The sequence below is a fragment of the Gymnogyps californianus genome, chromosome 18, assembly GCF_018139145.2.
Source record: "Gymnogyps californianus isolate 813 chromosome 18, ASM1813914v2, whole genome shotgun sequence".
NCBI classification, from domain to species: domain Eukaryota; kingdom Metazoa; phylum Chordata; class Aves; order Accipitriformes; family Cathartidae; genus Gymnogyps; species Gymnogyps californianus.
The window spans coordinates 290,858-304,759 of record NC_059488.1 but is presented as its reverse complement, the minus strand read 5'-3'; the positions used below and the strand labels follow the sequence as shown (position 1 = coordinate 304,759).

Sequence of the window (13,902 nt, the reverse complement as noted above, 5' to 3'; positions counted from 1 at the left end):
TCTCTTGGTCCCTCTCGGTCACCAGGACACAAAAGCCCTCTCACAGACCAGGCTCTGTCCCCAGTGGGGCAGAGTCCTCCCTCCCTGCCCAGCCGGGACCCCTCAGCTGAGCCCCCCGCGCCCTCACGTTGTCCCAGGCAGCCGGGGCAGGCAGGAGCCGGGCTGTGAGCTGCCCTCTCTGCTCCTCAGAGACCGTGACCTCGGCCCCCGCCCTGCCCCGCATCGTCCACGAGCCCATCAAGTGCACATGCTCCATGCAGGGGACCGGCTTCTCCTGCCCCAGCGGCGTGGGGGGCCACCCCCCGCAGATGAAGGTGGTGACGGGGGACATCCTGGCAGACATCACAGGGCGCAACGTCTCCGAGTATCTGCTCTACACCTCGGACCGCTTCAGGCTGCATAGGCAAGAGGGAAGGCTGGGAGGGTCTGCCCTGTGCCGTGGAGCAGGGGTGGGGGACCGGGGACTTGGGGACACCTGCCCGGGGCGCTGACGGGAGCCAGGAGCATGCTCAAGCATGGCCCCGCTCCCGGAGGCGGGGGACAGTGGTCACAGCTTCTCGGCGGTGCCTTGTCCCACAGGTACGGGGCACTCACCTTCGGCAACGTCCAGAAATCCATCCCGGCCTCCTTCGGGGCCAGGGCCCCTGCCACGGTGCGCAAGATCGCTGTCCGGAGAACTGCCCAGGTGGGACCGCGCTGCGCCCCACGGCAGCTGGGAGATGGGTGGGCAGCAGCAGCCGTGGCACGGGTGGGGAGGAGAAGGGGGCAGGCAGCGCTGCCTGCATGGCAGGGACCCCTCGCCCACTGCTCTGCAGCAGTGCTCTCCACCGAGGAACCTGGTGGGGCTCTTGCCCCATGGGTTGCTTTGCAGCTCCCACCCCAGCGGGTCTGGCCCAGCATGGTCGGCAGTGGCCTGCTCTCCCCACAGCCATGAGCACAGGAAGCCTGCCCTGTGGCTGTCCCATCCCGTCCCATCCCTCCCTTCCAGTACATCTGCCATGGGCCCAGCTCTCTTGCCACCTCCCACCACTCTTCTCTGCTACTCCAGGTCTTCTACAACAACAAGGGCTACCACAGCATGCCCACCTACCTCAACGCTCTCAACAACGCCATCCTACGAGCCAACTTGCCCAAGAGCAAAGGCAACCCTGCTGCCTATGGTGAGGCCCTGGAGGGGTTTAAGGGCAGAAGCCCATCAGGAACAGCTTTAGGGCATGGTCCAACCAGGCTCTAAAGTGCAATGTACCCCCTTGGACCAAGCAGGCTAGTGCCCAGTTGAGCCAGGAAGGTCACACCTTGGCTGTGAGATCTGGGCTAGGCAGGGTCTGGGCTGGGGCAGAACCTCCCGAGGTGCTGCCTACTGGCACTGGAATTTGCGGTGTGTCCGAGGATGCTCTCTGCCGGCTGCGAGGGAGGGCTTGGCCTCGAGGTGCTCGGTTGCTTCAGGCAGCTCAGCTCCTGCCGAGCTGCAGGGAGGAAACCCGTCCTCCCGCTCAGAGCCTGGACCAGGCAGGCTGGGGGCAAGATTTTCTGTCCTGAGCCAGCTTTCACACTCACGTGTTTCTTCTTGGGCCTTCCTGCAGGCATCACGGTCACCAACCACCCCATGAACAAGACAAGCGCCAGCCTGTCCCTGGATTACCTGTAGGTCTGGGGAGTGGGTTTGAGGGAGGGTGGCTGTCCCGTGGAGGGGAGGGAGCTCCCCACCGCAGTTTGCAGGGGAATGCTGAGGCTTCTGCCCTGCAGGCTGTGTGAGGGGGGGACCGGGGGGTGGTGACATGGGGGTCCCTGTGCCGCGCCCTGCCCTGTGCGCAACGACTGTCCTATGCCAGGATGGGTGGCCCTTCCCTGGGTGGCTGAGGGTGACGGGGTCCCTGCTTTCCTCCTTGCTCCCCATGCAGCCTGCAAGGCACAGACGTGGTGATTGCCATCTTCATTATCGTGGCCATGTCCTTTGTGCCAGCCAGCTTCGTGGTGTTCCTGGTGGCCGAAAAGGCCACCAAGGCCAAACACCTGCAGTTCGTGAGCGGCTGTGACCCCGTCATCTACTGGTTGGCCAACTACGTGTGGGACATGGTGAGCAGGGCGCATGGCCCCACTGGCCGAGCCCCCAGGGCCAGGCGGGTGGGTGGACAGTCACAGAAGTTTCTGTCTTCTCCAGCTGAACTACCTGGTGCCGGCCACGTGCTGCATCATCATCCTGTTCGTGTTCGACCTCCCGGCGTACACTTCTCCCACCAACTTCCCCGCCGTCCTCTCCCTCTTCCTGCTCTACGGGTACGGTGCTCAGAGGGTTGGTCAGGATGCACTGGTGGGTCCCTCCAATGCCCCGTCTGCACTGTGGCTACACGGGCAGGATCTGGCCTCAGGGCTGCCCATCTGGCTGATGTTCTGCAGCTCCCGTAGCTGGTGGGCTGTGAGGGCTGGGTGGGAGAGCCCATGGAGGACGGGACTGGGAGAGCCCAGGGAGGACGGGGCTGGGAGATGGGTGATTCCAAGGCTCGACGGTTGGCGCTGCCCGGTCCCTCTCCTGCCACGCTGACGTGAGCTCCTGCCGCTCGCCTTCCAGCTGGTCCATCACCCCCATCATGTACCCTGCCTCCTTCTGGTTTGAGGTGCCCAGCTCTGCCTATGTCTTCCTCATCGTCATCAACCTCTTCATCGGCATCACGGCCACCGTCGCCACGTTCCTGCTGCAGCTCTTTGAGCACGACAAGGTATGGGATTCACAGCTCTGCCTGGGGCCACCAGGAAGGGAGAAGCTGCCATCGGGTCGTGGGACAGCTCAGGCTGGGAGGGACCTCAGGAGGTCTCTGCTCCAAACTCCTGCTCCCAGCAGGGTCAGCTATGAGACCTGACCAGGCTGTATCTTGGTGGGGATCCTGATCCTACCATGCGCTCACGGTCCTCAGAGGTGTTTCTGATGGCTGTGTCCTCTCTGCCCGTCCCCACAGGATCTGAAGGTGGTGAACAGCTACCTGAAGAGCTGCTTCCTTGTATTCCCTAATTACAACCTGGGCCATGGCTTGATGGAGATGGCCTACAACGAGTACATCAACGAATACTATGCCAAGATCGGTATGGCCTCTCGTTCCCTCCCTCCCTTGCTCCGGGGCATGTGGGGCTTGGGGGGACCACGGTGCTGGCACATCCCCTCCGCCTGCCCTGTGGGGCTTCCCGAGGCCCAGAGCAACCTGGAGCAAAAAGCCAGGGGACGTGAACTAGACTGGAGCGCAGGAAGAGACACGGTTGATGGTCAGCCGTGGCGTGGTGATGCTGAAAATGGTTCCTTGGGCCTTCCCGAATAGCAGCCCCACAGGGAGAGGAGGTTGTGAGCCCTGGCAGAGTTGTGCGTTTCTGCTGCTGTTGCACAGTGCCTGTGGTGGGGCTGTGGTGGGGCTGTGGTGGAGCTGTGGTGGGACCATGCTGTGATATGAGGGATGGGGACTGCAAGGGCTCTTTCCTTCCAGACGTGGTCTCTTGCTTGCAGGGCTGCGCTCCCCTGCCAAAATGAGCCTTTTGCTACTCGCAGCTTCAGCTTGGCCTCAAAAAGCTCTTGCTGCTCTCTGCTTCTCAAGCAGCTTCTATATGTAACCCAGATGCTGCTGGCATCATGAGGGGCAATTTTGGGGCAGGATCTGGCAAATCCATCCAATACCCACTCTCAGTTGGGCTGATTCATCCTACTGAGGTTGAAAAGTTGCAAGGTGATTTCAACGGCACACGCGCTGTGAATGGAAAGCCTTGTTGTGCCAGCAGCACCGACCAGCCCAGGCAGCTGTGGCAGGGGAGGGGACACGGGAGCAGGACAGTGTCATTGTCACAGGCTGGCTCAAGACATATGACCAGGTTGTCCCCATGGGAAGGTGTCCCCAGCCGGTCTCTTCTCTTCCTCCCACTCAGGGCAGTTCGATAAAATGAAATCGCCCTTCGAATGGGACATCGTGACGCGGGGGCTCGTTGCCATGACAATCGAAGGCTTTGTCGGATTCTTCATCACCATCATGTGCCAGTACAACTTCTTCCGGAAGCCCCAGTGAGTGCGGCCAGGGAGCAGGGGGCTGGCTGCAGGGAAAAGCTTTGCCGTCAGAACCCCTTAGCTCAAGGCTGCCCCTCCGGTGGGTGCGAGCTGGGGAGCTGCCCATCCCTGGCAGGGATGCGGGCAGGCGGCTCCCCTGCCTACATCCCCACCCTGTCCCGTGCGCCCTCCTGCAGGCGGCTGCCCGTCTCCACCAAACCCATCGAGGATGACATCGATGTGGCCAACGAGCGGCACCGCGTCCTGCGTGGCGATGCCGACAACGACATGCTGAAAATTGAAAACCTCACCAAGGTGCAGCAGCAGGGCGGCGGCGGTGGGGGATGCGCCGGGTCTGCAAGGAGACACCTCAGAGCCGTCCCATCTGAGGGACGTGGGTTGGGGCTGGGGGTCCAGGTGCCTCCCGGCAGGCTGAGCCCCCCCGTCCCCTGCCCCACCAGGTGTACAAGTCCCGCAAGATCGGGCGCATCCTGGCCGTGGACCGGCTGTGCGTGGGCGTGCGGCCCGGGGAGTGCTTCGGGCTGCTGGGCGTCAACGGCGCGGGCAAGACGACCACCTTCAAGATGCTGACGGGGGACGAGAGCACCACGGGCGGAGAGGCCTTCGTTAATGGGCACAGGTTGGGGAGCACGGGCTGGGTGGGAGGTGGGGACTACCCACCGTCCTGGGGAAGGGACGGGGTCTGCTTGGGGGTCTCCCAGGCCGAAGCAGCGTGAGTGCCCATGTGGTTCCATGGGACTCTGCAGCCCTGTGTCCTGCTGGGCTGACCATCATCTGGGGGGTGGCAAGTGACACCGGCTCTTGGCCAAGGCTAGCCGTTGTGGGTTACCTGGTAGAAGATGCTCCAGTATCAAGGCACGTGAAAGGGGGGTGAGCAACGGGGTGCTCCCGAAAAGCAATTCTTTCTCCCCATGGCCCCTCCATCCTCTCCCGCAGCATCCTGAAGGAGCTCCTGCAGGTCCAGCAGAGCTTGGGCTACTGCCCCCAGTTCGACGCGCTCTTCGACGAGCTGACGGCCCAGGAGCACCTGGAGCTCTACACCCGCCTGCGCGGCATCCCCTGGAAGGACGAGGAGCGGGTACGGCTCTGGGCGGGCGATTGCCAGTGCCCATGGGCTGGTGCTGTGCCATGGGGATGGCATCTCACTGGGCACCAGTGGGGACCTGAGCCAGTGCTGCTACCCTCATGGCAGTGCTGCCCCAGTGGTGTGCCCACATGGGGTGCCAGGGCCAGGCACACGTGCTTGTAGGCCCCCACCGATGCTCATGGCTGTGCCAGGGGCTGCCGTGGGTCTCCCCTGACTGGCACATTGCTTGTGGTCCCCTTGGCAGCTGGCCTGTGCTGCGGAGCCCAACTGCTTGGCCACTGCCCACTGCCGGCTCTGCCAGCCCCGTGGCCTTGGCAGGGTGATGGCAGCCCCCCATGCCTTGCAGGTGGTCAAGTGGGCGCTGAAGAAGCTGGAGCTGACCAAGTATGCCGACAAGCCCGCCAGTACCTATAGCGGAGGCAACAAGAGGAAGCTGTCCACAGCCATCGCGCTGATCGGATACCCGGCCTTCATCTTCCTGGTGTGTCTTGGGCTCCAGCACCCTGCCCATGGGGTCCTTCTCCCACCCCCCGTGTTCCTGGGGCACCGGGCTAGGGTGGAGAAATGACCCTGAGTGGGAGCTGCCTGCTCCTGGCTCCGCCACACGTGTCCTGGGGTGTGGGATGGTGTCCTGAGCCAGGCTCAGGACAGGAGGGGGGTGGCAGGGTCCACCCGGGGGCTGGCGTGTCTGAGGGTGCTGTCCATCCCCAGGATGAGCCCACCACAGGGATGGACCCCAAGGCACGGCGCTTCCTCTGGAACCTCATCCTGGACGTCATCAAAACGGGTCGCTCCGTGGTGCTCACGTCCCATAGGTCTGGGGGGGCTTCTGGCTGCGCCCGTGATGCCTCTGGGCACCTGGGGTGCTGCATGGGTGGGAGGGGGCTCTTTGGTCCCTGGAGGATGGCATTCGGCAGGGGCACAGGGAGCAGAGGGGACCCGGGACACCCTCTGTTGCCTTCTCCCATCCCTGGTGGTGGGGCCATGGCACCCGGGTGATGGCCTGGGGAGCTTGGCTCCCCGCCTGCCCCAGCCGCGGCCCCTGGCACTGCCCTCCCATGGCGCGCTGCTGAAGCCTGCCCTGTCTCCCCAGCATGGAGGAGTGCGAGGCGCTCTGCACCCGCCTGGCCATCATGGTGAACGGGCGGCTCAAGTGTCTTGGCAGCATCCAGCACCTGAAGAACCGGTAAGAGCCCGGTGGGGGTCCAGCACCCCATGTGTGCTGCGAGGCGGGAGGGGGCCGGGCCCCCACAGCAGGGTGACGGCATGGCACCCATGGTGAGATGTTAGCCCTTCGTGTGGGTGCTGCTTTGGAGGGTGGGCAGGGGATGGGCTCGCTCGACCGTCCTGGCACCGTCCTGGTGGGTGCAGTGGCTGCTGGAGAGCATCGTCCCCTTCCGTGGGGTCAGTCCTTCCCCACAGAGGTGCAGGTGGGGGGCAGGTCCTCACGGGGTCCCTTGTCCTCACGCAGGTTCGGAGATGGCTACATGATCACGGTGCGCACCAAGTCCAGCCTCAACGTCAAGGAGGTGGTGAGGTTCTTCAACCGCAACTTCCCCGAGGCCATCCTCAAGGTGAGCTCCCTGCAGTGGCAGTGCCGTCCCCTGCCAGCCCCCGCCTCAGGGCGCAAGCAGCCTTCATCCCCCAAGGGACACCTCTGTGGGACCCCCCGCAGGGTGACGGGAGGTGGTCTGGGAGTGAGGGCTTGGGTGTCACCTCCGTGTCCCCTGCAGGAGCGGCACCACACCAAGGCCCAGTACCAGCTGAAGTCGGACCAGATCTCGCTGGCGCAGGTCTTCAGCAAGATGGAGCAGGTGGTGGATGTGCTGGGCATCGAAGACTACTCTGTCAGCCAGACCACGCTGGACAACGTGAGACCGGGGACAGCACGGGCAGCTGAATGCTTGTCCCCAGGGAGGGTGGCGATGCCCGGGGAGGGTGGCTGTGCCAAAGTGCCTGGCAGAAACCACCTTTGGGACAGGAGGTGGAGCTCTGGGGGGGCACGGTGGCGGCCACAGCCCAGTGGGATGCGCTGGGGCCCGTCTCCAGCGGCACAGATGGCAGGCGAGGGGCGGCCAGGGGGTGGAGGTGCTTGTGGGGGTCCCTCACAGCCTCCTGCCCCTTCCCCCCCAGGTGTTTGTGAATTTTGCCAAGAAGCAAAGCGACAACCTGGAGCAGCAGGAGACGAGCCCCAGCTGCGCCCTGCAGTCGCCCCTGGAGCGCGTGCTGAGCCTGCTGCGCCCCCGGGCCGCTCCCACGGAGCTGCGGGCCCTGGTGGTGGAGGAGCAGGAGGACCTGGAGACTGATGACGAAGGCCTCATCAGCTTCGAGGAGGAGAGGGTGAGAGGTTGTCCCCAGATCTGGGTGTCCCTGGTCCCAGCTGTGTCCCTGCCACGGGGCACCGGGGCTGGGTGCCGTGGCACCGAGTCTCATCCAGGGAAGGGGACACGGTGGGGCCAGGGATGGACCAGAGACGGCTCTTTGGGAGGGGTGGCTGCCCCCCCCACCGGGCCGGATCCTGGCCCCAGCAGCACTGGGTGTGCTGGGCAGAGCAGTCAGCCCCTGCCCAGCCCAGCCCCTGAGCCCTGCCTGTCTCTGTGCCCGCAGGCTCAGCTCTCGTTCAACACGGACACGCTGTGCTGAGACCCGGGGGCAGCCACGTCCCCCGGCTGTGGAGCCACCGAACCCTTTTGGCCTCTCCCCTCCCTTTGCCCCGTCGAGTGGAGCTGCTGCGGCCGGAGGCACATGCCAGGGAGGACACGGCAGGTACGGCGCTGGCCTGGATGGACCTCACGAACCACCACCCGCCATGTGGCCTTTGTCCCCTTCAGCTCCGGGGCAGTGTCACTGCGTGGTGCCGGGGGCCACCGTCCTCCGCTGGCTTGCTCAGCCAGCACGTGCCAACGGACAGAGACTGTGAAGAGAAGGACGTGGCTTGGTGCCAGTGCCGCCGGCCCCACGCGCCTTGTGGCAGAGACAAGGCCTGTGAGCGGTGCCTTTGGTTGGACACCCATGTTGCACCCACCCCTGGGACCCTCGGCTGTGGGGACACCACACCCCCCCAGCACCGGCACCACCCCAGGCCTGGCCCTGGCAGGGCAGGAGGAAGGACGGCCGCTTTCGCCTTGTTTCCATCACCCCTGGCTTGGTGCTTGCCCTTGGCACTGTGGGGAGCTCGGGGTCCGGCGCCGCGGGGGCAGGAGCTCTGGTGCTTCACCCACGATTGATTTCTGTCACCAATGGGATGTCACCGGCGACCTCCAGCCTGCCCGAGACGGGGGCCTCAGCCCCGCTGGTGCGTCCTGCCCACCCGTGCTGCTGCCAGCCGAGGGCTCCAGCCGCCCCAGCCTGGCCTGGCCTTGCCACGCCACACGTGCACTGGGCACTGGGCACCGTCCCTGGGGGCAGGCAGCGGTGCCCCTGCAGAGGGGCACGCGGTGGGGCAGAGGGGTATTTCACAGGGTATTTCACATGCTGGCACCAGCTGTTTCTCCCCTCTGCCCCCAACCACGTCCCTCCACCCAGAGCCCCTCACCCTGCCTCCTGCCTGCCCTCACCGCCCACTTCCCCCACCACAGGGCATCGCTGTGGCTGTGCTGCCTTTCCGCTGTGACCCCCTCCTTTTCCCCCTTGCCCTGGCACTCGTTGTTCAGCGTCCGGCCCTGTACAGGAGCCACCAGCACTGGTTTCTTATTGTTGGGTCAGTGGTGGTACTGGGAGAGGCGTTGCTGCACCCCAGGATGGCTTTTGAAGCTGGGAGTGGGGTGGCCTTGAGGTAGGAGGACAAGACAGCCCGGCTGGGCACTGGCGTGACCTGGCAGTGGTGCCTGGGGTGGTGGGGAGGGGAGGATGGACCGCGGCAGTCGGGCCAGCAGCATCACCAGGGCTGGCAATGTCACCAGGGCCAGCAGTGTCACCTGGGGCTGGCAGCACCCCCTCGGCCAGCAGTGCCCCTCCTTTCTGCAGAGGGTCCTGCCGCCTTGTCACCCATGGGGGCTGTACCCGGCACCCACAGCCCGGCAGCACCCCCCCAGCCTGCAGCTCTCCAGCGACCCACAGCCGTGCCCAGAGGCAGGGTGACGACAGGGCCTGTGACACTGACCCTGACCACCCATCCCGTGGGTGCCCCAGGCTTTCACAGCACCTCGGGGTGGGTGTGCACAGTCCCCCCTCCTTCCTGGGGAGCACCCAGGGCTGGGCTGCCCGTATGTGTCCCCACTGTCCTTTCTGCCTCCCTGGCATGGGCTCGGCTGGAGGCCCCGGGCTGGCTCCTGCCTGCCGACAATGGGCAGCACCGGGCACCCCAGCTCGCTGCCATGGGGCAGCACACTGTTTGGGGAGGTGGATTGGAGCCAGCTCTGGCCCCACTGGAGAGCAGAGGAGCAGGGGCAGACCCAGGTGGCAGCTGACCCTCCGCTGTCCCCGTGCCCCCCGGTCTCACCAGTCCTGTATGCCACCTGCTATAGATTGTGATACAATATACAGTATTTTCAATAGGGGAAAAATTGGGGGGAGATAAGCTCTATTTTCAGATTTTTCAGACCATATTTTTTTTAATGGCATACTGGAAACTGGCTGGTCCTGGGGTGGATGGCATGGGTGGGCAGCCCCCACCCGGGGTGCCCCCTGCTCCCTTGCTGGGCACGCTCTGCCTTCCCGGGTGGGCGCTGGGGGATGAGCCAGCTCGGGGTTAGCCCTTTGCCACCAGGGAGAGAGGGGACGGTGTCATCTTTGGGTCCCCAGCTGTGACCTTGGTGGTGGCACCCTCAGGGCACCCCAGGATGGGCATTGTGCCCTGCTCTGTGCTCTGGCCCGGGCTTTGTCCTTGCCCGGTGCCTGGTACCTGCCCCGCTGCCCTGCCGCTTAGGGCTCCGGGACAGCACCGGCACCTGGGCACAGTGCCCACCCACCCCCAGCCTTCCCATCTGCAGGGCTGCCCCCAACCCGCTGCCATGCCACCATCCCCATGCCCTGTGGCTTTCAATGGTCAATGGAGATGCTTTTGTGCCCCCAGCATGGCGTGCCCAGGGCACGCTTGCCAGCACAGCCTGGGTGGCCACGGTGGCCTCCCTGCCCTGGGCTCAGGGCTGCCCAGGCACAAACCCTGCTGGGGGCACCCCGAGGGTGGCAGCGGGGTGGGAGCAGGAGGGCATTGCCCCAGGGCAGGGGTGGCCGCTGCCTTAACACTATTCGCTTTGTTGAGTTTCGCCCCACTTCCCGCCTCGCCTCCCTCTGCACGTCCTTGGCCACCAGCCGCGGGCACAGTGCTGGTGCCACACACGGCCCTGGGCACGGGGCACCCCGAGGGGTGGGGATGCCTTGGAGGAGCCTGTACATTGCAAGCAAAAGAAACAAAAAAAGATGAAATGTGAAAATAATGATCATTTTAAATAAAAAATAATAACTGGAGCTAGTGAGGCTGCGTGGTTGCTGGTGGGCAGGAGTGCCAGGGCTGGGTGCCCAGGGCAGAACCGGGCTGGGCAGGGGCTGAGGGAGGGGGTTCACAGTGCCCCGGGGTCGGGGTTCACAGTGCCCCAGGATGGGGGTGCAGGAGCCTGCTATGGGCAAAGGGAGCTGGGCACAACACAGAGCCATACCCAGCGCTTGGCATCTTTCAGGGTGGGTGGTGGGGCTGGCTGGGGGCGCAAAGCCCTGCAAGGCGCAAGCAGGGCACCCAGGCGGGAGCTGCTGCAGCTGGCAATGCTGCGAGCTGCCTGTGCTTGGACTTGGGCTGGCAGCAGCAGCAGCAGTAGCTGGGGCCCCACAGTAGGGCGTCCCCGGCTGTGCTGTGGGGCCAGGCGTGGGTGGGAGCGGGTGCACCCCAGGGAGGAATGTGGGCTGGGAGGGGCCGTGGCTCCAGCACCGGCACTCACTCACGGCACAGCCACCACTCAGCCGGCAGCCACCACCCAGCATGGCCGAGAAACCCCAAATCCAGCTCTTCGTCAAGGTGAGGGCTGCTTGGGGCTCTTCTCCAGGGCACAGCATGCTGCTGCCTGCCCTGTGGGCATGGGGAGGCTGCGGGTACTCAGCATGGGGTGTTGAACTGGGGTGCCCCCTCAAACCAGGTCCCCCTGCCCAGCAGCCTGGCCACCACAGCATCTGCCTGCCTGCGCCTGCTGGGCCCTTCCCAGCCACCGCCCCAGCGGGGCAGTTTGTCCGGCTGCATAGGACAGGACAGGGCCCACCTGGGATCGCGCCTGGGGGGGACGGGGCCACCAGCATCACCATCGCCTTCCTCCGGCACAGCCCCTGCCACTCTGGGCTGTCCCCTGCCCCAGCCACCCCCAGTGCCACCGTGGTCGCTGCCCCCAAGCCCCGGCCCCCTTGGCACTGTGGGGCTGGGGCAGCCTAGGGCCCTCTGGTCCCCCAGGGATGCCAGGGCCAGCACCCACTGTGCCATCCGGGCTGCTCTGGGGTGGGGCACAGAGGCCCCAGGAGGAGGTGGGAGCCGGGGCAGGCGCCCTGCCCGGCATAGCGGGTGCCATGGGCTGCCAGCACTGCTCGCCGGCCTGCAGCCAGCCCAGGCTTGGCTGGGGGATGGGGTGGCATGTGCCCTGCCACCTTCACCCTGCACCCACCGGGGCTGCCCAGCCAGCGCTGCCCCCGCGGTGGCTGTGCCAGGGCGAAGGGGCAGCTGAGCTCTCCCTCTCTGCCTGCAGGCAAGCGAGGATGGGGAGAGCGTGGGCCACTGCCCCTTCTGCCAGCGGCTCTTCATGGTGCTGCTGCTCAAAGGGGTGCCCTTCACCCTCACCACCGTGGATGTGAAGAGGTGAGTCCTGCCGCGCCACTCACCATGGGGCCATGGGGGTTGCCAGCCATGGGGTCAGGGCCATGGGCAGGGTGGGACAGGCTTGCCCTGGCACACTGATGGGGGAGGTAGTAGGTCCCCAACACCCTGGGAAGGGGCGTGAAGGGTGGGCACTGTGGGATGCATGGAGCCTGTTGTACCCCCCCAGCTGCCCGCTGCTGCCTGAGGGAGGTTGGTGGGCCTTTCCCAGGGCAGAGCTGCCATGGGCACACACTGAGGCAAGGCCCAGGACACGTGTGCATACAGACACACACACACAGACACACACACAGACACACACACAGACGTGCGGTGCCCTGCAGAGCCCTGGGCTCTGCTAGGCATCAGCATCTGTCCCCATCTCCCGCAGGGCGCTGGACGTGCTGAAGGACTTTGCGCCGGGTGCCCAGCTGCCCGTTTTGCTCTACAACAGCGAGCCCAAGACTGACACCGTCACCATCGAGGACTTCCTGGAGGACAAGCTGGGCCCCCCCATGTCAGTGGCCAGCGCTGCCCCGAGAGGGGGCAAGGGGCCAAAGAGGGGCAGGACAGGCTAAGAGAGGAGGGGCAGGGGCCCCTGCCTCCTTCCTCAGCTGTGCCCATGTCCCTGCAGGTTCCCCAGCCTGATCCCGCGGTACAGGGAGTCGAGCCTGGCTGGGAACGACATCTTCCACAAGTTCTCCACCTTCATCAAGAACCCGGTGCCTGCCCAGGATGACGGTGAGGAGCTGGGTGGGGGGACAACCCATGCAACCTCTCGGGTGCTACCAGCCCGAAGCCCAGTCAGGTCACCCTGAGCCTCTCCAGCCCTCCCCTGCCCCAGGCCACAGCTGGGTCTCTCCAGGCACTGCCCCTCCCCAGGCGGTTCAGCGTGGCCATGCCAGGGCTCTCTTGGGAGGGCAGGGGCCGGTGCCAGCCCAGGCAAGGTGGGAAGAGTGCTGGCAGGCACTGCCTGAGCACAGGGATGGGCTGGCAGGAGGCCGCAGCAGAGCTGCGGGGTCCCGTGCCCACAGCAGGGCCATGCCCTGACCCAGCGGCGCTGCCGCCCTCCCCGCAGCGCTGCAGCGGAGCCTGCTGCGGGCCCTGCTGAATCTGGATGAGTACCTGAGTGCTCCCCTGGAGCATGAGCTGGCCCACGACCCCCACCTCCGGGCCTCCCAGCGCCGCTTCCTTGATGGGGACCAGCTCACGTTAGCCGACTGCAACCTGCTGCCCAAGCTCAACATCGTTCAGGTGAGCACAGGCATCCCGGTGCCGTGCCCTTCTCCTTTCCCTGGCTTCTCGATGCCGCCGGCCCCATGCTCTCACCTCCCCTTTGGTGCCTGCAGCAACCCCCTGCTCCTTTGCCAACCCCTGTATCATCCCAGTGCCCCCCAGCACCTCCCTCCCCATGACCCCTGCCCAGCATGGTGCCTTCCCACAGATCTCACTCCCCTCCGCATCCCCTGCCGGGTGCCACCCCCCGTCTCGTCCTCGTCCTGCAGCGCCAGGAATGTCCCCCGGCCCCCTGCCACCCTTCCTGGCTGGCTCCTGCCCGTGAATACCAGCCCCTAGCCGCGGGGCCCTCCTTGGCACACCACAGGCACACAGGGCTGGGCAAGGGCTCACCCCGTTTCTGCCCGCAGGTTGTGTGCCAGCATTACCGCCGCTTCGGGATCCCCAAGGACCTGCGGGGCGTGTGGCGCTACCTCAACAGCGCCAGCGAAACCAAGGAGTTCACATACACCTGCCCCAACAGCGAGGAGATCGTACAAGCCTATCGCTCCGTGGTCCGGTCACCGCAGTGAGCCGGGCACGCGCCCAGGTGGGTGCAGGGCCAGGGTTGGGCAGCAGGCCAGCGCCCGCCCCGCTCCTACCGCAACGACCGCAGTCCTGCCTGCATGCACTCGGGAGGGCAGAGAGCACGAGCTGTGCCCCGGGCACTCAAATTCCTTCAGCTGGCTCCCCTGCCCGAGGTGCCGGCAGCAATCTGCGTCACACTGAGCC

The 13,902-nt window shown here is 65.6% G+C and overlaps 2 protein-coding genes across 2 annotated transcripts in view; both read left to right on the top strand.

The window, feature by feature from the left end:
• The window catches only part of ABCA2 (ATP binding cassette subfamily A member 2), a 33,902-nt gene extending 26,124 nt beyond the window's left edge, over positions 1 to 7,778 (top strand). Inside the window, 19 exon segments of the mRNA XM_050907692.1 lie at positions 190 to 403; positions 580 to 685; positions 1,049 to 1,160; positions 1,584 to 1,644; positions 1,902 to 2,076; positions 2,162 to 2,277; positions 2,570 to 2,717; positions 2,955 to 3,078; positions 3,904 to 4,036; positions 4,216 to 4,333; positions 4,480 to 4,658; positions 4,976 to 5,117; positions 5,473 to 5,607; positions 5,838 to 5,941; positions 6,220 to 6,312; positions 6,598 to 6,700; positions 6,860 to 6,997; positions 7,260 to 7,466; positions 7,734 to 7,778. Coding sequence (XP_050763649.1) covers positions 190 to 403; positions 580 to 685; positions 1,049 to 1,160; positions 1,584 to 1,644; positions 1,902 to 2,076; positions 2,162 to 2,277; positions 2,570 to 2,717; positions 2,955 to 3,078; positions 3,904 to 4,036; positions 4,216 to 4,333; positions 4,480 to 4,658; positions 4,976 to 5,117; positions 5,473 to 5,607; positions 5,838 to 5,941; positions 6,220 to 6,312; positions 6,598 to 6,700; positions 6,860 to 6,997; positions 7,260 to 7,466; positions 7,734 to 7,769 — 2,444 coding nt within the window. The 3' untranslated portion in view covers positions 7,770 to 7,778.
• Positions 7,779 to 11,022: 3,244 nt separating this feature from the next.
• CLIC3 (chloride intracellular channel 3) lies at positions 11,023 to 13,703 on the top strand. The gene is made up of 6 exons (XM_050908017.1): positions 11,023 to 11,076; positions 11,789 to 11,898; positions 12,287 to 12,412; positions 12,530 to 12,636; positions 12,974 to 13,149; positions 13,542 to 13,703. Exons 1-6 carry the CDS (start codon positions 11,041 to 11,043, stop codon positions 13,701 to 13,703), a joined length of 717 nt encoding a protein of 238 aa, XP_050763974.1. The 5' UTR covers positions 11,023 to 11,040.
• Positions 13,704 to 13,902: the final 199 nt, after the last annotated feature.

Bases quoted from the DNA above. Each gene is read 5' to 3' on its own strand.
- CLIC3 (XM_050908017.1), top strand. From the start codon at position 11,041: ATGGCCGAGAAACCCCAAATCCAGCTCTTCGTCAAG. The intron at 11,899-12,286 runs GTGAGTCCTGCC...CATCTCCCGCAG, and splicing joins ACCACCGTGGATGTGAAGAG to GGCGCTGGACGTGCTGAAGG. The intron at 13,150-13,541 runs GTGAGCACAGGC...TTCTGCCCGCAG, and splicing joins CCAAGCTCAACATCGTTCAG to GTTGTGTGCCAGCATTACCG.